Source organism: Haliotis cracherodii, unplaced genomic scaffold (assembly GCF_022045235.1).
Source record: "Haliotis cracherodii isolate W230 unplaced genomic scaffold, xgHalCrac1.p SCAF_18, whole genome shotgun sequence".
Lineage (NCBI taxonomy): Eukaryota > Metazoa > Mollusca > Gastropoda > Lepetellida > Haliotidae > Haliotis > Haliotis cracherodii.
This window is the reverse complement of record NW_027266273.1, coordinates 7,917,338-7,942,156: the sequence shown is the minus strand read 5'-3', so window position 1 is coordinate 7,942,156 and position 24,819 is coordinate 7,917,338. Positions and strand designations below refer to the sequence as shown.

At 38.7% G+C, this 24,819-nt stretch overlaps 1 protein-coding gene across 4 annotated transcripts in view; it reads left to right on the top strand.

Annotated features, from left to right (window-relative positions):
- LOC139465737 (mitogen-activated protein kinase kinase kinase 2-like) overlaps positions 1 to 24,819 on the top strand; it is a 100,109-nt gene that overhangs the window by 63,242 nt on the left and 12,048 nt on the right. For all 4 annotated transcript variants that reach the window (XM_071247569.1, XM_071247570.1, XM_071247571.1 and 1 more), the window contains 5 exons: positions 13,316 to 13,428; positions 13,566 to 13,612; positions 22,215 to 22,320; positions 23,635 to 23,802; positions 24,095 to 24,208. In XM_071247569.1, the coding sequence (XP_071103670.1) occupies positions 13,316 to 13,428; positions 13,566 to 13,612; positions 22,215 to 22,320; positions 23,635 to 23,802; positions 24,095 to 24,208 (548 nt within the window). The remainder of the gene's footprint in view (positions 1 to 13,315; positions 13,429 to 13,565; positions 13,613 to 22,214; positions 22,321 to 23,634; positions 23,803 to 24,094; positions 24,209 to 24,819) is intronic.

Below are 24,819 nucleotides of genomic sequence, written 5' to 3'. Positions count from 1 at the left end.
AATTCAGTGATAACCTTTTTTTGACAGCATTTACACAGCATTCGCTCACTATTCAATTGTCCCATGAAGATACAAACGTCCTACCACACTCTTATCACTGCAGTTAAACTTTCATGCAAATATATCAAACAGGTCCCTGTCATCAACCGCTTTTAAATTTATTGCTGTCGTTGCTGGCTGAATATATTATGAAGAACTTCTTCGTCGCTGTCTCCACGCCAGGAATGTTTTGTAACCGTGGACAGCACGACTATCGTGTACAGACACTGTGTGGAATGTGAACCCCCAACTTTTATTGATAAGGTTTCGATCAATCAGATGCCCACCTGAGCTGTGAATCTCAGTGAACAATGACAAGCCCTGGATTTCAAGTAGATAAGAATTTCAAGTGTGTTAGTTCACTTTTTGCCACAGTGTTGTACAAGTAGGCATTTTAAAGATGTCTGATTTATTTATGACAAGTTGACTTCAGTTAAGTTTCCTCCCAACTTAAGACGATTTGTCGTGATCCTTGTGATTTTCTTGGCTGATGGAATAAGTTCATTCGTACACATGGATGGATTTTAATGTTATTATTATTAATATTATGCTGTTTCTATGCATAATTTAGAATGAGTCATTGCCTATGAAGGAGTTTGTTCAATAGTTGTTGCCTTTTATGACATGGAACACCATTGAAATTCAGTTTATATTTCTTTAACAGCTGACGTCAGTGAAATAGATTTTCTGAACAAGATGTATTAGTTACAGCATTTATTCAAATTAAGGTCACTGCCCTTACATTCATTTCATATGATTGAATATACCACATTTCCCCTATTAGACGCCCGGGCTTCTATTTATTTCGGACAAGCCTTTGACCCGCGGTCAATTACAGGCCCGGCGTCTATTAGAGGCCCGGCTTCTATTAATACCCCCATTTCGCTATGAAAGGGATCATTAATTGTATCAATTGATCGACCCGGTGTCTTTTAGGGGCCTGGTGTCTAATAGAGGGAATACGGTATATGTTAGCTGGCAGAAATGGCAATCCACTGTATTAGAACACCTGTGAGGTGTGAATTCATTATATTTGAAGGAGAGGCGTTAGGGTGGCCGAGTGGTTGAAGTGTTTGTTCGTCTTATGTTCAACTCCCAACATGGTAACAATGATCGAAGCTCATTATTGGTTCTTCTACTGAAAAATTGCTTAAGGAGACGTAATAACTCGATCATTCACGCTCACATACTTTGAAAGAAACTATTCTATCTTGCAACACAACAGTCTTTCATTTTAGCAGTTCTGTAAAATCAAATAAGGTTTGGGTGGCTTTTTCATGTAAGGCACCACCATTCGCTGTGCAGAGTTGTGTCCCTTGAGTAAACATCTCAGACATGCATCACTTCCGGCTTCCCTCCCAAATCCAACTGACAAGCTGTCATAGATCTGGAATACTGTTCAAAGCAGGGATAGGCAGAACTCACTCACTATAAAGTCAAATTCTTGTGAGGGTGGTTACCCTAATGAATGAATACTTGAAACTCCATACAATTCAAGGCTGCCGATTTGATCTCTTCCGTCAATATATCCACAACTTTTATATGTTTGTTTAATTGTTGTTTAACGCCACACTCAGCAATATTCCAGCTCATTTGATGGCGGTCTGTAAATAATTGACTCTGGACCAGACAATCTGGTGATTGACATCAAGAGATTGATCCACACAATTGAGATCGATGACAGGACCAACCATGTCAGTGAGTCTGTCCACCCAATCCCGTTAGTCCCCTCTCACGACAAGCGTAGTCGCCTTTGATGGCAAGTATGGGTTGCCGAAGACCTGTTCTACCCCGGATCTTCACGGGTCATATACACAAGTACAACCAGATAAAGTGTGCTTGTTTCTACATCAATAAATATACATAGGTACCATAAAAAATGAATCTAGATGAGTGCATCTATTATGTACCTGTTGCCATGGAAATTAATCTGATGACAAATATATGGTGTGTTTGGCTCTGTGATAGCTCATGCTCATCAAACCAGAGCCATGAACATGTAACTCTTCAGTATGCTGAAACTGGGGGTAATGTACCTGTATTGAAACCATTGGCAATCAACTGGAAAGCTTCAAAGAATCCGTAGAAAGGTGTAAGACCTTTGGGAGACCAATATTGAGTGTCTACATAAACGCAACTGACCATGCAAGATGGTGTCCAGTCAAGCAGGAGTGCTTTTGTGGTCACCTATGTTCCCTGATTGGATAGTTTTCCAAATTTGTTCCAGGCCATAGGATTTAACAAACTGGTATAGATCTGTATGGATGGTGTTGGCTTAGAGGTGACAGGTGTGTGTCTGGTGGTATTTGTAATAAAACTAGCTGTTGCATTAAAGGTATATCCTGATGATGCTTGATAGATTTTTTGTCTTGTTCTCTCCTGCGTTCAAGTTTTTAATAGATGTTTTTAATTTTATGGTTTTCAAATGTGACTCAACATCAAAAGTTTTGTTCTAAAGGAGACTATTCTCTTCATGTGTGCCTGGCTGGGATTTGGAGATGTTTTCCAGCTCAGATTTTTTAGGTTACTTTTTGTTACTCTTGAGGTACTTAGGGGTTATGTAAGTATAGTAAGTGATCGTTACACAGCTACTATATGCTGTGTACACAGCTGGCATGTAATGCTGTAACCAAATCACTAAATGCACACTCACAGATATCCTTGCTCCGAGTCTGTACTGAATGATAAGTCCATGGGTGTAATGTAATTCTATGAAATCATGATTTAAACTCATATTTTTTTCCTAAGAGACTTGTGCAAGTCTATTACAATGACACTAACTAGGTGCTCACAAGGGTTATGTAGGACAGTAACTGAATGTTCACAGGGGTTATTAAGTACAGTGGGAGCGGTCGGGTAGCCTGGTGGTTCGCTCGTTCCGGGTTCGATTCCCGACATGGGTACAATGTGTGAAGCCAATTTCTGGTGTCCCCTGCCGTGATATTGCTGGAATATTGCTAAAAGCGGCGTAAAACCATACTCACTCACTCACTCACTATTAAGTACAGTGAGACAGCTCTTAAAGTACACAGTGACAGTAGAAATTACAATCCAATTTATTGCATTTTATTGTTAAAGAATCTTGCAGTACACAATTAAGACCTTTCATCTTTACTTGACTTCTCTATCCATTAAGATCCGGGGTAGACTAGGTCTTCAACAACCCATGCTTGCCGTAACAGATGACTGTTCTTGTAGTAAAAGGCGACTTACAGGATCGGGTGGTCAGCCTTGCTGACTTGGTTGATAGATGTCATTGTATCCCAATTGTGTAGATTGATGCTGTAGATGTCAATCACTGGATTCTTGGGTCCAGACTTAATTAATTACAGATATTGCTGAAATATTGCTGAAATATTGCTGAGTGCATGTTAAACAAAAAAAAGTGTTTGCTCATCAAGCCAAAGTAGAGGGTTTGATTCCCAATATGGGTACAATGTGTGAAGCCATTTCTGGTGTCCCCAGCCATGATTTTTGTGGCATATTGCTAAAACAGGTGTAAACCCTCACTCACTCACTCACTCACTGTGCTGAAATACCTTGTAGCCATATCAACAAGAGGTGGATTATTTTGCTGATAAGTATCACTATTGTGTTACACTTATGAAGACACATTGACACAATCTGACACAACATCTGCTTGCCTGCTGGCAACACCTGTGACTTGAGGTAGATATATAGAAAAGTACTTAGTGATGTGCCAGGTGTTATTTACATGATAAATGTCACTGTCTGAGTAGCGTGATAATTCCATTGGATAATACAGACGTAAAAAATAGTCTCATTTAGGATAAATACTGATCATTAATTTGATTTATTTCTGAAACAATTAAGCATATTATGAGATTACAGAATGTGCATCTAATGAAGGTTTGTACTTTGATTCTGATATGTGATTCAATATTGCTTGTATTTTATGTAAAAAAGATAAAATATATAGTAAAATTTTGTTATTGCTGTTTCATTATGAATATCATGCAGAAGTAGATTAGATGTGGCGCACCATTTGTCTGGTTAATTTTGAAAATTGTCATTGTTTTTATTGTTTCGATGTAGATGCTAACATGTTAGTAAAAAGAAGTCACATTATTAAATATTAAATAGTTGTGGGGAGAGTTTCCGGAATACTAAATGGAAATGGATGATGTGCCAATGTAAGACCACATCTACTTCCAATAAGTTCCAGGGGGCCCGGGTGGCCCAGTCGTGTAAGATGCCGCGATTAGCTGTGCAGAGTTGCGTCCCTTGGGCACGCCAGAAACCTATGATTGTGGGTTCGAATCCCGGTTCGCCCCGATTATGTTTCTAGGTTTGTCAGCACCATCACCGTGTTCGTGGGTTTCACCGAAGTGGTAAACATTTGAGACCTGCATCACTTCGGGCTTTCCTCCCACATGAAGCTGACACGCCGTGATATAACTGGAATACTGTTAAAAGCGGCGTTAAACTGAACTCACTCACTTACTCCAATAATTTCCTCTGTTATGTCATGCTGACCTGTTACGATATGTTAAAGTAAGCGTTAGATTTATCCTCACTAGTAACAGATATATGTGAGGTAGTTGTGTCAATCAGTATATCGTCAGCTTGTAGTTTAATAGATACCTTTACAATTTTTTATTTTTTTTAACAATGCAGATCAATTTGGTTATACAATAATGTTTTGATGGGGTTTAATCAATGTGTATATATGAATCAATACTTGTTACACATGTAGCAAATTCAGGAAGACTACAATTGTGATGGTTTAAATTTGGAAAAATAAAATCAATTTATGAAGTAATTGGGTACATTTTGATATGAAAAGATTGAATGTAAATGTCTGCAGTTTAGTTGTGCATTGTGTCAGAGTGGCTTTTCATTTGAAGAAGGGGGCGGTTGGGTAGCCTAGTGGTTAAAGCGTTTGCTCGTCACGCCGAAGGCTGGGGTTCGATTTCCGACATGGGTACAATGTGTGAAGCCCATTTCTGGTGTCTCCTGCTGTGATATTGCTGTAATATTGCTAAAAGCGGCGTAAAACCACACTCACTCACTCACTCACTCACTCACAGTCTCTGAACCATATTATTTTCCTTTCTCCCCAGCCCATACTATAATTTGTAGCCTTGAAGGAAGCAAGTCTAGTTTTCAGGTAATGAATCTCCCATCTTAATGGGGCTCCTTTTCACTTTAAATGTCTCCACTTTTACGGTTTAGCGTCAGTCTGATGTAGATCGGTGCTATAGAGTGTGCAATAGAGTGTGAGTGACAGCATACAGGGCTCCATAGAATTTGTAGTGTCAGTGAGTATTTACTTACAAGTTATCATTCATTGTGGGTATTGACAGTTTTCTTTGGGTATTCAAAACTATCTCCCTCCCCTGGGTTAAGTTTGTTGGGTATTTATGAACCAATAATAGCCAGATTTAAAATAATTTTTCTTAAAACGTTGTTTCAGTTGACACTTTGTGTATTGTTTACTGCAGCACGATTCATGTAGATGTGATGATACCTGCACTCAATCAGCAAATATGCTTGCCGTAAAAGGCAACTAACAGGATCAGGCTTGCTGACTTGGTTGATGCATGTCAACGATCCCAATTGCGTGGATCGATGCTCATGATATTAATCACTGGATTGTCTGGTCCAGACTCGATTTATTACAGACCACCGTCATATAGCTGGAATATTGCTGAGTGCGGCGTTAAACAACAAACAAACCAAACCAATCAGCAAATAAAGATCAGTAAAGAAATATAGGCCAACTGAAAATGCTACATTGGGTACTTCAACACCTAGCTATACAATTTCTTTTTTGACATTTTTCATGCGTGTTTGCACGTAAGCAATTCAAAATTAATTGGATAATGTTGAAATATTTGTAGCAGCTTATCTGGAGCACTGAGCATATATATAATCACTGAAAAGAAACGTGAATACCATACATGTTGTTAATATTTGAAGACTTACTCATATTCAAAAGATTGGAACATATCGTATTCGACGTAATAAGCGCCCAGGGCGCTCTCAAAATTAGAAATAGAGGGCACTTATTAGAATATTATTTTGGTAGAAAAAAGAGAGTTGAAAGATACATTTCGTGGTTTATGCTGACACACTGAAATGTTTATATACGACAGATACATTTTTCCAGATTTTAATTGCCCATAATTAAGAATGCATATAACACACGAGTGCGTATTATACTCGAATAAATAAGTCTTGTGTACATTGATCGATCGGAAGGAGTGCTTATTGGGATTGTTCACTAGCCAATATATCAGCAAATATCGCTGTGGGCTCTTATTAGAGCGGGGCGCTTATTACGTCGAATACAATACTCGTATATGATGTCATAGATCCATGATTCGCGATGCACCATTTACCTCGTGCAGGATTAGCATGTAAAGTTTGGAAATCACATACAGAATATCGTGATAAGAATAGAGTCACTCTGTGGTAACACTTGACTGATTGTTAGTTTTGTCATTAATTGGTGTACATTTTTATACATCTCTTCTTAACTCTGTCGAGGGCACGGGTGGCCTAGTGTCTAAGGCTCTGCGATTCGCTGTGTAGAGTTGCGTCCCTTAGGCACGCCAGAAACCTATGATTGTGGGTTCGAATCCCTGTTCGCCCCGACTATGTTTCTAGGTTTGTCAGCACCATACCCGTGTTGTAGGTTTAACGGAAGTGGTAAACGTCTGAGACCTGCATCACTTTGGGCTTTCCTCCCACATTAAGCTGACACACCGTGATATGACTGGAATACTGTTAAAAGCGACGTTAATCCCAACTCACTCACTCACTCACTCACTCACTCACTCACTCACTCTTAACTCTGTTTGTTATGGTTTGTATTCTCTTGGTGGTGAGTAAGTATATAACAATCACCGTCCTGCAGTGATATCACTGTGAGAATACGTAGACTGGTCGTAGAAGGGCTCTGTGACTTAGTTTCTTGTGTGTCATCGTACCCCAAATATGAATTGTTGTTCATGATATCAATCACTGGCTTATCTGGTTCAGTGCAAGTATTTATGAGCTGCTGTCACACAGCTGGAATATTGCCGAGTATGGTATTAAATAAACAACCAAGTCAAACACTCTTCATTCTCTTCAAGTATGAGTGTGCAGTGAGTTTGCTTGCTATTCATCAATGGCAAAACCTGTCATTCAGTGTGCTCTGATCTGATCACTTTCCATAAGTCCATATAGATCAGGCGGGAGCTGACTGTCAATAGCTCCAGTGTCAAACAGGGCTTGATTGTAATGCCATGTCATGTTGGTGCACCTAAGGCAAATATAATGACCATGTTATTATTGGCCAGACAAGGTCATGTGTTGAATAGATAGACAGACAGTGAGTATAATCAGTGACAGGTTGTGGATTCTTTGTATCCGATGAATAATAAGAAAGAGTCTTTTGGATTTTTGAGGAATCCTGATTTACCTCAATACACCTCCCAAGTACCCTTATGCTTGTTCCCAGACTGGATTCTGTTGAAAATAGGTCCCCAGCACCCCATGCCTGTCTCCTGACTGGATTGTGGTGGAGATAGGTCCCCAGCACCCCATGCCTGTCTCCTGACTGGATTGTGGTGGAGATAGGTCCCCAGTACCCCATGCTTGTCTCCTGACTGGATTGTGGTGGAGATAGGTCCCCAGTACCCCATGCCTGTCTCCTGACTGGATTGTGGTGGAGATAGGTCCCCAGTACCCCATGCTTGTCTCCCAGACTGGATTGTGGAGATAGGTCCCCAGTACCCCATGCTTGTCTCCTGACTGGATTGTGGTGGAGATAGGTCCCCAGTACCCCATGCCTGTCTCCTGACTGGATTGTGGTGGAGATAGGTCCCCAGTACCCCATGCTTGTCTCCCAGACTGGATTGTGGAGATAGGTCCCCAGTACCCCATGCTTGTCTCCCTGACTGGATTGTGGTGGAGATAGGTCCCCAGTACCCCATGCTTGTCTCCCAGACTGGATTGTGGAGATAGGCCCCCAGTACCCCATGCTTGTCTCCCTGACTGGATTGTGGAGATAGGTCCCCAGTACCTCATGCTTGTCTCCAGACTGGATTGTGGTGGAGATAGGTCCCCAGTACCCCATGCTTGTCTCCCTGACTGGATTGTGGTGGAGATAGGTCCCCAGTACCCCATGCTTGCCTCCCAGACTGGATTGTGGTGGAGATAGGTCCCCAGTACCTCATGCTTGTCTCCAGACTGGATTGTGGTGGAGATAGGTCCCCAGTACCCCATGCTTGTCTCCCTGACTGGATTGTGGTGGAGATAGGTCCCCAGTACCCCATGCTTGTCTCCTGATAGGATTGTGGTGGAGATGGGTCCCCAGTACCCCATGCTTGTCTCCCACACTGGATTGTGGTCCCCAGTACCCCTTGCTTGTCTCTCTGACTGGATTGTGGTGGGGATAGGTCCCCAGTACCCCATGCTTGTCTCCCTGAGTGAGTTCTGATGGTTACAGTAAACAACAAACAAACTTAGCCACATGAGTAATGATGACCAAGATCAGGTGTAGGACCAGTATTATGACTGAGATCTTTAAAAAGTAGCGTTAAAAAAAGTCAACTTACTCACCAGTTGCTTAGAAAGCCACAAAAATGTAAAAAAGGTCCAGCTTTGGAAACCATTAGTCTTACAAAAATGCCCAAAGTCTTATCATGGTGAACCCAGCTGAAAGATCTTTTGCCATAGAAAAAAATCCATCATTGTATCTTTGCTGACTTGGCACTTAATTTGTCATCACGGATAGACATGTAGGACTAATGAATCTTGATTGGTTGTGCTTGTGTAGGTTTGTACCCTAATGACATGAATATCAGGTGGTTCTTTAAGCACTGTGAGCTTACATTTTGTAACTAGTTTTATTTATGTATTGTGGATATTGAAAATTTCCTCCTTTGTAAAACAAACCAAGGTCATGCTGAAACAAAGCGATAAGAGCTAAAAACTGTTATTCATGGCTGATTTTTCTGATATTTAGAAGGAACCTGATATGGGTGTTGGGAGAGTAAGTTACGTGATTTATGCGATGTGAAAACTTGTGTAACACATAGTGTATGGACGGGTTGCGCAAGACATGCCGTTTTCAGTCCTGCTGGGATATGAAGTCATCAGTGGGGATGATTCAGATTCGACCTGGATGACGCATACTGTATTCAACGTAATAAGCACCCAGTGTGCTCTCAAAATTAGAAATAGGGGTCTCTTATAAGAATATTATTTTGGTGAAAAAAAAGTTGAAAGATAAATTCTGTGCTTTATGCTGACAGCCTGAAATGTTTATATACGAGAGAGATATTTTTCCAGAATTAAATTGCCCATACTTAAAGGTGCATATAACACACAAGTGCATATTATATGAGAATAAACAAGTCTTGTGTACATTGATCAATCGGAAGGGGTGCTAATTTGGATTGTTCACTAGCCAGTATATTAGCAAATATCGCCATAGGCGCATATTAGAGCGGGGCGCTTATTACGTCGAATACGGTAACTTAACTCCATAAACATTATACTGCAAAGATTGGACACTGAAATTCAGCAACAGCGACAAGGGCTGTGAAACTAATTTACTGCATCATGCATTGTAGATTTGATTCTTCTGAGGAGGTTTAAGATATCCAATGTTTTTCTGGTGTTGTTGACGGCTGAAGTCTTATCTGATTTTGGAAAATTGTTATTCTGAAAAAATGTTAAAAATATGCAGTACGTCAGGGTGTATGCGTGACTTAAGAGAAATATTTTGTTTTAAATGTTCGCTAGATCTGTAGATAGAAGCCTTGTTGCTTGATGCTGGTAATGAAATGAGATTACCCTGCCAATTGGTTGTGACATTTCTTTGAAGTAGTTGTCCCAGATAATGGGGAAATAGGATCTGTAGGATTGGTTTGGTTTTAAGAAGTGATGAATTGTCAGCAGTTGCATGATGTTGCTGACAGAGTGCCTGTGTCTATGAAGTTTCCAATATTTCCTATATGTTACTGATATGTATTTGCCTCGAGTATTGGAATGTTCTCCTATTCAGCTGAGTATTGGATATTTTTTTTAGCTCTCATATTCAACAGAGTTCATTCAGTGTAAATATCATGAATGTCTTGGCAATTCCTGTTGTAAATTCCTATCAGTTTTGCACATTTGTTTACTGATCATACAATTCTTGTGTAAATATGCTTCCTGATGTTAAAGGGTGCCGGGGTAGTAGAGTGGTGGAAGCACTTGCTCATCATGCCCTTGACCTTGGTCGGAGTCCCTGCATGGGTACAGCGCATTCCCCTCTATTATAAAAAAATGCTAAAATGGTAAAGATTGAATGGAAAGATTTACTTGTGTTTACATGGAAATTAAACTGAAAATATGATGCAATAAGTCTGCAAATATGATGCAAAAAGTCTGCAAATATGTTGCAATAAGTCTGCAAATATGCTGCAATAAGTCTGCAAATATGCTGCAATAAGTCTGCAAATATGTTGCAATAAGTCTGCAAATATGCTGCAATAAATCTACAAATATGCTGCAATAAGTCTGCAAATGTGCTGCAATAAGTCTGCAAATATGCTGAAAGTATGTCAATTCCACAGCAACATAATATTCGAATGATAAGATCTCCAAGCAGTCAATCATATTCAGACCTCACCTGGACACTACCCCTATCAAAAGTTGAGAAGTATGTATTGAGATATCCCCTCAGTATTATCATGATGCTGTATATCACATTCAAAGCCTCATCACTTTCCATTCAGTTTGTTGACATTGGTGGTACCAAAGACTTTCCTTCCACAAGAAACTGACATGTCGTGCTATAACTGAAATACAGTTCCAAGTGGCATTAAACATAACTCAATCACAATGAACTAGAAATATTCCAATAAAAGTGACAAAATCATATACCGTATTTTCTTGAGTATAGTGCGCACTTTTTTACGAAAAAACACAGCTGTGTAGAAGGGGGTGCGCATTATACACGAATTATGAGTTTGGATGTTTTTATCCCCCATGGAAAGACATTACCGTGAGCACATAACACCGGAAATACCATGTCAACAAATCCATACTGAAGTAGGCAAAATAATTATGTAATTACACTGTCTTTCTATAAAAAGTGTTCTTTGTATTTCTGGACTTATATTTGTAACCTACTTCATTAATTAGGGTAAGCTAGGCATAATTCTCCCCAATTGTTCAGCTTTAAAATGACAAAGTAAATTTTACTTTTCCAAAAGTACTTTTCCTGTGGAAAAAAGTCCTATTTGGACAAGTATGACTGCAAGTAAATATTGAAGAAGATCGCGGATGGAAAAGAGGATGTTTGTAGTTAAAATGAGATCATTGTGACTATAGGTTTAAAGTGGGTCAATCGTCTTTTCATTCAGTATGGGCTATATGGACTGAATAAGTGTTTGACAGTGTCAGGTTAGACATGGTGCTAAATCCATACAGTCTATTGAAATTGGGTTTCCAAATATAGCAAGTTAAATACATGTTCACAAGAGTATTCAACTCAAGCTTTTTAAACCTTCCTTGAAAGAGAGAAAACAACAGTTCAAACCTCCTTCATGAAAAACAAGTCTTAAAAATGTTTGAAAAAGCATTGAACGCATGTGATTGCAAAACATTGAACGCATGTGATTGCAAACCCTGTTGGTCTTTAATATATGATTGTAATTCAAGAACATGTTTTGGTTTATTTTTGAAGTTGTTTTTCTTGTTATACACACACAGTCAGTACGTAGGTGAACTTTTGTCCGTGTTGTTTACATTATTAATATATGTACGTACTGTTAGGTGAAATAACATCCTTGAAAAGTCGCCTTGAAAAAGAAAAAAATCTGAATTCTGTTCATGTGATAACTATATCAAGTCACCCGTGAGAGATGTAACAATGAGGCTATTTGCATAGCAGTACAGTCATGCTGCACCAGTCTTACAGTTTAGCAAACAGTTTATTAATTTTTTTTAAATTTATGTGTTAGATAAGATTTTCACTCTCGTTGACCTTCACCTTTCCAACATATGAAAGTAACTATTAGGGCCAGGACGAGTCCAAGTTTACTACCAGGGTACCCGGTCCCCTATTACCCCACCCATTCCACGTACCCGGTACCCGCCGTAGATCTCAAGAGATGGGTACAAAATGTCCCATTGGGAATTGTTTGACCAGACCCAGGCAAAAAGTATTTAGATACGCCTTTAAAACGATCTGGTCATGCATACACTGAAGTTGACTAAAGCTTTATCTTCATTTGAACATAAAATGCGTTAATAGTCAGAAAGAAATGCAAACATTTATGACTTTTAGCGTAACCATGGAGTTCTAGATAATTTTTGTCATCAAACAATATATCACGGGTCCAGGTACCACGATTCAAGGTAGTCCTTTCCTTTTCCATATCTACCCGAGTTACCTAGCCTTAGTAACTAAGGGACATTGCCATAAGGAATATTATGCTGTGTGTGTTGAGAAAGAAAATAAAAGTGAGCCATCAGCCACTGATTTAGTGAGTTAGAAATTATCTGGAGTTAATTATCTCTCCTTGTTGACCTTCACATTATCTTCCCATGTTGACCTTCACTGTTGACCTTAACCTTTTGCTAAAGGGAGATTACCTGGAAATAAGGCTATGTGAGATAATTGATTGTTGACCAACTTTTGATATTTATTTTGTTGTTGTATTAATCATCAATCAATACCAAATGAACATTCTGGGAATGACCACTTTGCTTGCCCTCAGAGCTGACTAAACAAAATAGTAGTATGATCTGCGACCATGACTGATTGCATTTCATAGAATCCAAACACTGTTGCTACTGTTTTCAGTCACCAGTCTTATTTCTTTACTAACCTAAAAGGCGACTATGCTTGTCGTAAAAGGCGACTAATGGGATTGGGTGGTCAGGCTCGCTGACTTGGTTGATACATGTCATCGATCCCAATTGCGTGGATCGATGCTCATGATATTAATCACTGGATTGTCTGGTCCAGACTTGATTATTTTACAGACCGCTGTCATATAGCTGGAATATTGCTGAGTGCGGCGTTAAACAACAAACAAACAAAATCTTTACTAACCACTGTGATATAGCTGGAATATTGGTGACTTTGTCATGAAACAACATGCATGCACTCACTCATTCAGTCAATGATCATGTGTTGATCTGACATTTTGGAGCCTTGGTTAGACAGTAGAAGAAAACTTTACACTTCTTTAATAAGAAGATGTGGAGTGTAATCTCAAACTGAAGTGCGTATTTGATGACACTTGAATTTTATGTTTTCCAGATTCGCCTGAAATGGATGATAAAAATCCATCAGCTGAAATCGAAAAATACCTAGCCCAGGGATTAAGAGTTAGCAATCGAGAAGCTCGGAGAGTAGCGTATTCCAATCTCCAGGTAATGACATTCTTTTTCTTTTCACTTACAATATTTTTCTATCTATTTTATTTTGAAATTCTCATAGTCATACAGATTGAAGTGCACTGTATTTCTTGTATACAAATATAATCTGGATTCCTGTTCTTGATTTACAGAAAAGAAGTGAGCTTAAGGTCAAGTGTGAATATAATGGGGAGAAAAGGTGAGTGACAATACATGCTGTTTGTGTTGACTGTATCAAGTGCCCTGTTGTTTAAGTGCCTCCTGACAACTTCTAGGTCAATTTGTAAGTATAATCTTTGTAAGTGCTCCCTAGTATCATCATACATTTACATGACAGTCCATATTTTCATAGGCGACTATGTTTGTCGTAAAAGGCGACTATGCTTGTCGTAAGAGGCGACTAACGGGATTGGGTGGTCAGGCTCGCTGACTTGGTTGATGCATGTCATCGATCCCAACTGCGTGGATCGATGCTCATGATGTCAATCACTGGTTTGTCTAGTCCAGAGTCGATTATTTACAAACCACTGTCATATAGCTGGAATATTGCTTAGTGCGACGTTAAACAACAAACCAACCAACCATATTTTCGTTGATAAGATTACAGATTTCCCATTGCAAAGACAAACTATTATCAAAAAGGTTATAGTTTCATCGATGTTTAAACTGAGTTTGTTCATTGCTGCTGTTTCATTGACAACAAATATTGTTTTGATAAGTGCCGACCACCACCGTGGTCTAGTGGTAGAGCGTCTGCCCAGAGAGCGGAAGGTCCAGGGATTAGTCCCCGGCTGCCGCGTCATACCAAAAGACGTTGAAATATGGTACTTGTTGTTACCCTGCCTGTCACACGATCTTAAGGGGCTAAAGCAAGGACTGGTCGGCTTGGAGTCAGTATACTGTGTCTGAGTGTGGTATTCATGTAAAACTGTGGTATGGTTTCTCAGTGTGCTAGCACTATAAATCGGCATCAGTCCGGACTAATACAAACAGCCACACACACACATATGCATGCACGTCGCTATATAAGTGCAATAATTTTGAATGCAACGTTAAACCCCATTTCACCACCTTTAATAAGTGCCCAGGGTGCTTATTGCGATTAATACCTTTGGTACATTTAAGGAAGAAAGAAATTAACAACCATCTTCAATAACCAAGGGTATTATAAATACTTAATATTTTGATAATTAGTACCCGTGGGAATTCCAGGTTAAAATTATTCCCAATTTTAGAGTCATGTAAATTGAATCTGGTTCAAGACTAAGCTTTTGTAGATATGCGTCGAAGGTATTTATCAATATAGAATAAAGATATGATACCCTGGATTATGAAAAATAAGTAACAGCATGAGATCCTTTAATGTTGGTCTCTTGATAATCCTACTTGGACCTATTGCCTTTGAATTGTGAAAAATTGCAAGTTGTATACATGTATGTTCAACTGTGGGAAAAAGCAAAAATTCAAACAACTCTCAACAAACGAAATGTTTGTATAACAAAATTGACACCAGTTTCAAAGTCAAATTTAAACGATTCAGGGGTTTTGAACGCTTTTGATGTTAGCTTAATAAACAAAACCAATTTTAACATCTGATGTGACAAAAGTTCAGTTTGCACATTATTCCTGCTTTTGAATTAATAGTCGTGCCCTTTTCAATAAAGCAAATCTTTTCAAGGCTTGATGAAAAATATGTATTTTTAGCCACACAGACTTTGTAGAAGTGGAAAATAAACTGTTTTATTGTAATGCCAGTGGGCTGGTTTATGAGATGAAGACATCAAAACTAGTTTGAAGAATATACTCGTACATCCTCTGAAACATTAAATTTAAGTTTTGGAAGCTTTTGCGCTATATGCAAGACCCCCATTTGTAGAAGAGATAGATTTCTCATAAGACACCCACTTGCAAGACGGCAGGAAAAAAAATTATGGTGTGCGTTTGGAAGTCTTGTGTGGTCTAGCTATACCAAACAGCTAGGAAAATACACTGTTTGCACTTCTTAATGTATGTATATCCTAAAGGTTTTGTAAAGAAACCTCTAATATTCCTTTATGGTGTTAAGCACCTAATGGATTAATGGACAGAAACGTAATGTAAAATAGGATTAATTTGCTTTTAATTTGAAGTAAAACATTGCATTATTGTAGCTTGTTTGTACAATAATGCACTGATTCCAGTTAAAAAAAATCCCAACTTGATAAACATGCCAGTGTTATCGCTGTGGGACGGCCATGACTGGTTTTACAGGTTTTGTTTCCTGAATTGTTTACCGGGAAGATGATTGAAACACCACAGTGGATTCTTGGAAATCCATTGATAAAATTGTCAAGTGTTGTCATAGAGGACAGGATAAGACCTGCTTACCGTATATAACCTTGTAAATATTAGCATTCTATTCATTGCTGTTTTGAATGATTGATTTTACTTCTAAGCTGGTCATTTATCAAATTTCGGGTAATTTTTCATTTTTATTATACACAGATATGAATGATTTGATACCACTAAATAAGTTTTTGAATCGCAAACTAAATTATTAATTCTCCAGACCTACTAAACGGCATATTTTGATTTATGACATGAATAATGTGTAATTGATAAAATATTTAAAGTAAGCCCTTTATCATTCTGTTAGATATGTGACCTCGAAGTCATCTGGTGCAATCTGTTGGAGGTTTGTCAATATGAATACAAGCCTTTCACAATTCCCCAGATATGATCTGTTCAATGTAAAACATCAACAACAGAGAATAACTTACTACGAAACAGATTCGTTTGGGTATAAAAGGCACAATAAAAAGTATATGGATGGACCACAGAACATCAGTAAAAAGTATCCTTTGAGCAATTTATGTTTTTTTAAGGTATGGATGTAAGTGTGTATAAATGCCAAGTGCTGACAAAAAATCCCTCTTCCTCTAGATGGGTCAGAAAAAATCTTTTGTTTCTCATGCTAGTCAAGGTGGTTGAGATCAGCTTTTCAGGCTCTGTGACGTGTTTGATTGCTACCAATCCGATGTTAGTGTCATTATCGATTGTTTTGTTTGTTTGTATAATGTCGCACTCAGCAATATTCCAGCTATATGACGGCAGTCTGTAAAATATCGAGTCTGGACCAGACAATCCAGTGATAGACATCATGAGCATCGAACAATCAATTATTGAATCACATCTGGATCAGCCAAACCAATGATGTCAAGTTTGAGTAACAATCCACGATAATGACACAAAGTACCTGGGAAGATCTGGGGTAGAATAGGTCTTCGGCAACCCATGCTTGCTGTAAAAGGCGACTACCCGGTATGCTTGTCATAAGAGGCGACTAACGGGTTCGGGTGGTCAGGCTCGCTGACTTGGTTGATGCATTTCATCGCATCCCAATTGCATGGATCGATGCACATGATGTCAATCACTGGATTGTCTAGTCCAGACGGCTGTCATATAGCTGAATATTGGTGAGTGCGGCATTAACAACAAACAAACAATAATCACACAAAGATCGGATTGCCAGCAATCAAACACGTCTCAGAGCCTGACCAGCAGATCTCAGTCAGCTTGACAAGTAAGAGAAACAAAGGATGTGATATTGCTGGAATGTTATTTATGGCAGTGTTACAACTATCACACATTTGGGAGTATGGACCTGCCACTTGACCTAGTGTCGTGAGTGTTACGGTACACCAGTGATTGATGGCCATGTCATTGACGGTTATTAAATAGCTGTCATTATGTTGATGCGCTGTAATCTGTCTGTGATGAGAATAGGAATTCAGCATCAAGTACACCACGATGTGACTACAGAGCGAAGACATCTGCTGTCCTTCTCATAATGATCACAGAACTATGTACAACGGCCTAAAATGTACCCACATCAGGCCACACTTATTATTTGGGAATTATCCCAGGGTACTAATTATAGCTGTTATGTTAGCATTAATAATTGTATATATGGGCATCGATATCATTTCATCATAATCTATAGTTAGAGTTATTATTGAAACGATGAAAAATGGCAGAAAATTATGATACCTCTGAAAAATAATAATAAGTTTTAAAAATCTAAATTTTTATTTGCAAAATAATTATTGTTTTCCCAATTTGCCTACCAAGGCACTTAGTTTTAAATAAATACTAGATAAGTTCCTGATTGTTTGAGAGGTGGTAATTTAGATGGCCAATATGTTAAGGCGGGTGCTTATTTCACCTAAGACACCAGTTCTACTCAAACATGGGTATGTAGTGTGAAACCATTCCTTGATGCCCTTACCAACATTTTGTTTCTACAAAACCGATATGTCAATCGTGGATGTAAAACCAGAGCCCTCAACAACCTTAATTTGCATATATTGATAGACGAACTTGTTTGGTGCTTCGAAAGCGGATACCAAGATATGGGCTTTGTGTTACAACACACATTAACTGAATGTTTGGTTCAGTGTATATTCACTATTCCAAATTCCTTGTGTATTTGAATGCAAATGGCCCAGTTAAAATTGTAATGGCACGGTTAAAATAAGGTCCCTCTTAGAACCATATTTTCTTTTACTAAAAAGAATCTGAGACAATGTTATTACATAATCACATGTAAACTGAACAAGCATGTTCTAAATAATAAGCATATGAATACACTTAATGAACAACATGATTCATAAAATATATCTGGCATTCAGATGTTTATGGTCCACCGCTATGACCGTGGAATTTATGATATTTTAAATGTTTTTACTAGCTTTGGCAAGTCTAGATCAAACTAAACCAAGTCTAGTTTCCTATGGAATATATGAGAGCTATAACTGTGGAATTTATGATATTTTAAATGTTTTTACTAGCTTTGGCAAGTCTAGATCAAACTAAACCAAGTCTAGTTTCCTGTGGAATATATATATTTTTTATATTATATTTTACTTAAAGCCTAAGCAAGTCTAGATCAAACTTAACCAAGTCTACTTGCCTTGGTTCCACAAAGTTTCCATGTGAAAACACCAGAGGAAGAAAAGGTTCTTTTGAAAAAAATTAATTACAATTATTATAAAGTTATGTTTTCTTAGACTATGTGGTCATATATGTTTAAAGACTCACAAATTATCAACCCATATGAAAGGGAAGGGACATATTTTCTAAACTACAAGTGTTTAGTAAATACCTGAAATGACGTTCACAGAAAGCGAAATTATTCTTTTTGGAAAACTTAAATTCCAAAGGTCCATCTATATATCTTTATGAGGGCCCTGTGGCACATTTGAAAAAAATGACATGTCTATTTGTGAATGTTCAAATTCTGGCTCTTCAGTTGATGAATCGTTTGTAGTTATGATCGAAAAGTTTCTTTCTCTCAGTACAGTAAAGGGGCGAAAAAGTAAGCTGGTGTTTCTTTGGATGAAATGTTTATAACTGTATGGAAGAGTTACTTCCCTTGCACAGAAAATATCTTACGAAGTATTGCCACCTAGTAGAGTTACTGCCCCTTACTACTAGATGGCGTCCTCCACATATAACGCAGGCAACAAGCCCATTTAGTGCTTGCTAGCACATTTTTGTGTCTTAGTTTTTAACAAAGAAAATTACCTATGGTCATATTACAGACAGATACTAATCACTATACAGCCAATAATGTGTTCAGAAAATTGTACAGTCTGAAAAAGAAAATTTTGTTTGTGTTTCCAGTTGTTGTAGAGAAATCATTTGGAACCATCTGTATTTTTAATGTAAAAATGTAATTTGGGATTGAGGAAAAAAGATATTATCAAAAAAAAATTCTGTGCAGTGAATAGTGGAGGTGATTTTTGGGCTAGAAATTCCCATTTAATCCTGTTTATCAACAAATAGCAGCACTTACTCCCATCCGTTTCACGACTAGTATTACATTAGTGGTCTATTGTTGATAAATATGGCCACGAAGTTCAGCTTAATGATTATCTTGGTGTTATTCAATATTTTAATAATGAACCATATAAATCAAAGCTTCTTATTTCGTGATCAATAATCCATCGCTAATTCTTTTTCAACTTAATTGCATTGAAAGGAAATTCATTTAAGTGCATCAAAACAAAATCGTTCGATGTATTGTGTATGGATAAATGAGACTAATGTCAATATGTGTCCTCAAAATCCTTATTAAAGAAGAAGACGAATAAGTGAAAGTTTGTTTAGTTGTCATGGCTTCATGTACAGACAAATCTCACTGGACATTAACAAAACAATCACCATAATCGTATTTAAGACCTGAGCAATAATAAAAACACTTTTGTGTCACTTGATAACAGTTGAAGTGGTTTGTAGCGTTGAATTGTCCTGTCGATCAGGTCCCAGATTTCTGGTAACGGATGATAGTGTTCTTCACTTTGTCTTTGCCATGGTTGTTTAAGAGGAGATCAAAGATTAGGACTCTCAATCGCTTGAGTCAGAAACTCACTGTCTTAATTGAAACTGTAAAGAATGAATACAAGCTTTTGCTACTGGTTTAATGTGCAGTTATTTCAGAGATTGGCATGAATTAGATTCCATATACTGGACACTGACCACATTCTGGACACTGACCACATACCAATGAAAAATCCTGTTTATTTAAAAAAAGAAATTTGACCAATTCCCATCCCCAGCAAGTTTGATTTCAGTCATTCCTAAGTTGCTTTTCCTGTCTGCAAGCTAAAGTTTCAATCTACAATGGTCGCGTTAGTGCTAAGAAAATCGTAACTCCCATACAGTCAGGAAATCAAGATGTCCATTTGTGGTTGATGATAGGGTAAAATGGTGGCAGAGTACACCCTGGGTAGAGAGATGCCTGGGACTCTGGTAAACCCATACTAATGTAGACTTGCAACAGTCATAGCTCGAAGATTTCTTTGTGGAACGGGCACCAATAATTATGACCCTAGTCACTCCTGAGAGTCTGTCATGGGATTCCGTGTTCACAGATGGTACAGATTACAGTGTCTAGACCTCGCCTGGAAAGTTGGCACCACACCATAGAGCATAGTTCTACAAGCGATTTGTGTAAATGTGTGCAGGGTTGTCTCCCTCAGCAGTGCAGGATCCTCTAATAGTGGCTCCAAATCCCACATTTGCAGTATCTATGTTCCATGGCCTTTCAAGACCATTCCCATACTCATGGTGAAAGTCGGCCATACATAACATTCAATATACACGTACAAATATATTTTACAGTTTGTAATTTATCTCAAATTATCGTATTTTGCGTATCAGGTCTGTAATATGATAATTTTGTTTGGATCATTTTCAGAGAAAGTTTTAAATCTGTATAATAACACTTAAACTTGCGTGGGCCACCTTAAAGACGCTGACAGTATCACTCATTGAAACACAGGCATATTTTGAGTTCCTAAAAATGAAAACAGTCCTACACTATTCCTGTCAACAACATTCTCAAGGCACATGTAGACCACGAGGATGTCAGCCAAGTCAATAAACATGTTGATACTTTCACATGTCGACATTCAAACTATTCACAGGCATGCAACCAACAGCTGTGCTGCAGGCTCTGAATCCTCGCAGGTTTCAAGGCATCTTTATCTCTGATTCGATTTCATGTCAGAACCTACCGAGGTTGTTCGAATTTCACAAACTAGGATTTGAGCTAAGTTCAAAATTGTCATATGAGCGAGGGGGGATTGTGTTATTTTTTTAGCTAGTGTTATCGTGCCACCCTTCTCGGGGAGGAGTCCGAGTGGAAGTGTTTGGATGTTGTCTGAATGACACTCGCAAATCGGTTTATATTTTTTAGGCTAGAGTGTGGGAGGTAGGAGGCATGTGGTCGAAAATAGAAAATGGAATTTTGATGACTGTGCATACAAACTTGAAAGGTTATCCTGTCATTAAAGTGGGAAACCGATGGGGTAAAAATTGCTTTCAAGTTTGATTATTTAAGTAAGCTCGAGGCTGATCTAAATTTATCCTGTGTGGAGTATGGCGCATTTAAGTTGCCATTCATTCAATGGGGATTGAGTTTGTGTGTTGATGATGTAAAGTTGTGAGGCTAATATTTGATTATTATCGCCACCATATATCAGACTCCCGACATGTTTATTCAGTTTATAGGCCACATGGCCAAAGTACAAATATTTGACGACACGTTAAAACTTCTTGAGAAAATTTATATTACATTAAAACATACATGAAATGCCTTGTGTCTGAGCTACCATATTTCACTATGTCAGATATAGGATTTATGTGGAGGTTGGAAACAAACTGAATGTGAATTTGTTAAGAAACAGTTGAGTACCATGTTCAAAATATTTGTTTAGGTACTCAGGGCATATGATATAGGACAGGTAGGACATTTAAAATACATTTCAGCTATTAGTAGGGTAAGACCTATGTTATTATGATCCAGGGACTAGGGTTGTCTTAGGCGACTCAATTCACGGTACAGAGTTGCGTCCCTTTGTCCCTTGGGAGTGTCATGATCTGATGATCATGGGTTCGAATCCTGGTTCATCCTGATTATGTTTCTAGGTCTGTTGGCACCATACCTGTACTTGTGGGTTTCAGCAAAATGGTAAACATCTGAAACCTGCATCACTTTGGGCTTTCCTCCAGATTAAACTGACACGCCGCGATATAACTGGAATGGTGTTCAAAGTGACGTTAAATCTAATTCACTTACTTGTCTGTTGATGTTGAACACCATGATGACAGAGATAATAAAGGATATGTCACGTATGGTACATCCACTATTTCATATCTGATGGTCCATAAGTATGATATGAGTGTTAGTATTACACATATTCATGCATGACACAGAATGTCATATTTTTTCTTGCATTATTTGTCTTTGTTTACAGAGCAATGACGATTCCGCGTCCGGTTGTGTACGACCAGCTGACGTCTCGCCTCCGGGAGATGTATCAGATGACCTTGAACATCTTCTATACTCAGAGTAATGGCGAGGTACGTACAGCACTGTCAGCAAAACATGGTCCTCATGATGCCATCCAGGACCAACACATTTAGTGACGGAACTTTTCAGACACCAGGGCCCACTTGCACAAAACGATCTTAGCGCTAAGACTATTGTAAGCCTATGCTAAAGTATGGGGGTTACGATCATCTTAGCGCTAAGACTATTGTAAGCCTATGCTAAAGTATGGGGGTTACGATCATCTTAGCGCTAAGACTATTGTAAGTCTATGCTAAAGTATGGGGGTAACGATCATCTTAGCGCTAAATTTATTGTAAGCCTATGCTAAAGTATGGGGGTAACGATCATCTTAGCGCTAAGACTATTGTAAGCCTATGCTAAAGTATGGGGGTAACGATCATCTTAGCGCTTAGACTATTGTAAGCCTATGCTAAAGTATGGGGGTTACGATCATCTTAGCGCTAAGACTATTGTAAGCCTATGCTAAAGTATGGGGGTAACGATCATCTTAGCGCTAAGACTATTGTAAGCCTATGCTAAAGTATGGGAGTTACGATCATCTTAGCGCTAAGATCACTTTGTGCAAGTGGGCCCAGGCCTGTAACTGTGGAATACCCTACCTTTACCCATTTTCTCAATTCAGGAATTTGCAACCTTTATGAATAAACTGAAAACATCTTTTTGAGCAGGCCTAGGTATGGAGACCTGATCGATTAGTCTGTCATGACATTGCTCACACTTAAAGTGCTTTTAAGCAGAAGTTTACTGGATAATAGTGTAATACAAATGTATAGTAATATTATGAATATTATTGGGAGAAGAGGGGGTAGCCTGTTGTTTGAAATGTTAGCTCATACTATGAAAGATCTAATCACTGTATGGTCGAAATATTGCTAATGTTAATATATATAAATTTCACTTACTATTTCTATGCATTATATAACGTATAATATATACTTGGTGTATGTTTACATGTTAAAGATGGCAATGGTTAAAACTTTGACTGAAGACAAGGAGTCAATTCCCTCCAATCTCATTATGATTAAGGCTGAAAAAAATAATAGTCTTGGTTCTCAGGCACAGCCCGCATCTTCATAAAGCCACCCGCCCGCACTACATTTTCAAAAACCGTTGCCTGAGAACCAATTCTTAAATTTTTTTAAAGCCTAAAATGAAATCTTTCTCTCTGATACCTCTCTGCATGAAGATATGAAGACAGCTCTGTAGGAGGAGACTTTGACTGTCTATATGTTTGTATGTCTGTACTTCTATACTTCTATATGTATGTATGTGTGTATGACTATTTGTTGGTATGTCTGTATATGTCTGTATGGTTCCTGCAGATCTATGTGCCGTTGCTGACACAGAAGGACTTGGACTCTGCAGTTCAGCTTGTCGAGCAGAATGAACATGCCAACAGCCTGAGGCTCTACCTCACCTACGCTGGGAACACCAACCATCGCAACTCCGGCGTTGATGACAACTACTCATGCAGTCCGCAGAATACACATGTACGCCACTGACACCATCGTAATCACCATGGCACAAATGAAATCTCCTCAGTTACCAAATTTCCAGATCAACGATATAGTAACGGAGTAATTTCCTTATGTTGAATTTATATGTTGACTTCCAGAAGAAATTTTCAATACAGTAATTTTTTGTTTAAGCGCTGGAAGTCATTGTGCATGCATTCCATATCCTTTGATTGTGGGTTTGAATCCCAGTTTCGGTCAGAGGTCTTTGTGTACATATCTTAAGTTAGGCCTGTTCACTTATAGTATGGTGTTGTGTGTGTTCCAGGTGCGTGACACACCCAGCCCACCTCCCGGTTCTCTACCCCCCAGCGAGAAGCACTTCCGTACGGGGTCATACAGTTCCCTGGGGGAGGGGCAGTTCATCCCCGAACATGAAGGGGTAAGTTCAGAAGCGAGTCAAGGTTTCAACAGTACTGGTAATATCACAGCAGACATCAAGTTAGGCTTTACACGTACCGATTCCAGGATTTGTTTGTTTGTTGTTTAGTGCCACAATATTCCAGCTATATGACGACAGTCTGTAAATAGTTGTGTCTGGACCAGACAGTCCAGTTATTGACATCATGAGCATGGATCCATGCAATAGGGATACAGTGACATGCATCCACCAAGTCAGCGAGCCTTACTACCCGTTAGTTGCCTCTTACGACAAGCATAGTCGCCTTTTGCAGCCATGACAGCAGCCATGGGTTGCTGAAGACCTATTCTACCCCGGATCTTCACGGGTCCCAATTCCTGGAATCAAACCCTGGTCTTCAGTCAAACAAGTGAACACTTTTATCGCTCTCCTACTTGAGGGGACAGGGTATTCCAGCAGCAGGCTGATCCCATGATGCCAAGTCGCCAATGATGCCATACAAGGCTACCATGAGGGGGACTAGATGGCCAAGTATGAATTAACTTTGAACTATTGGTTTTCCTTGTTGGATTCTGGGTTAGAATTGGTCACCAGCAGCCTGTGTTTGATTTAAACCATATTGGTTTGGATTG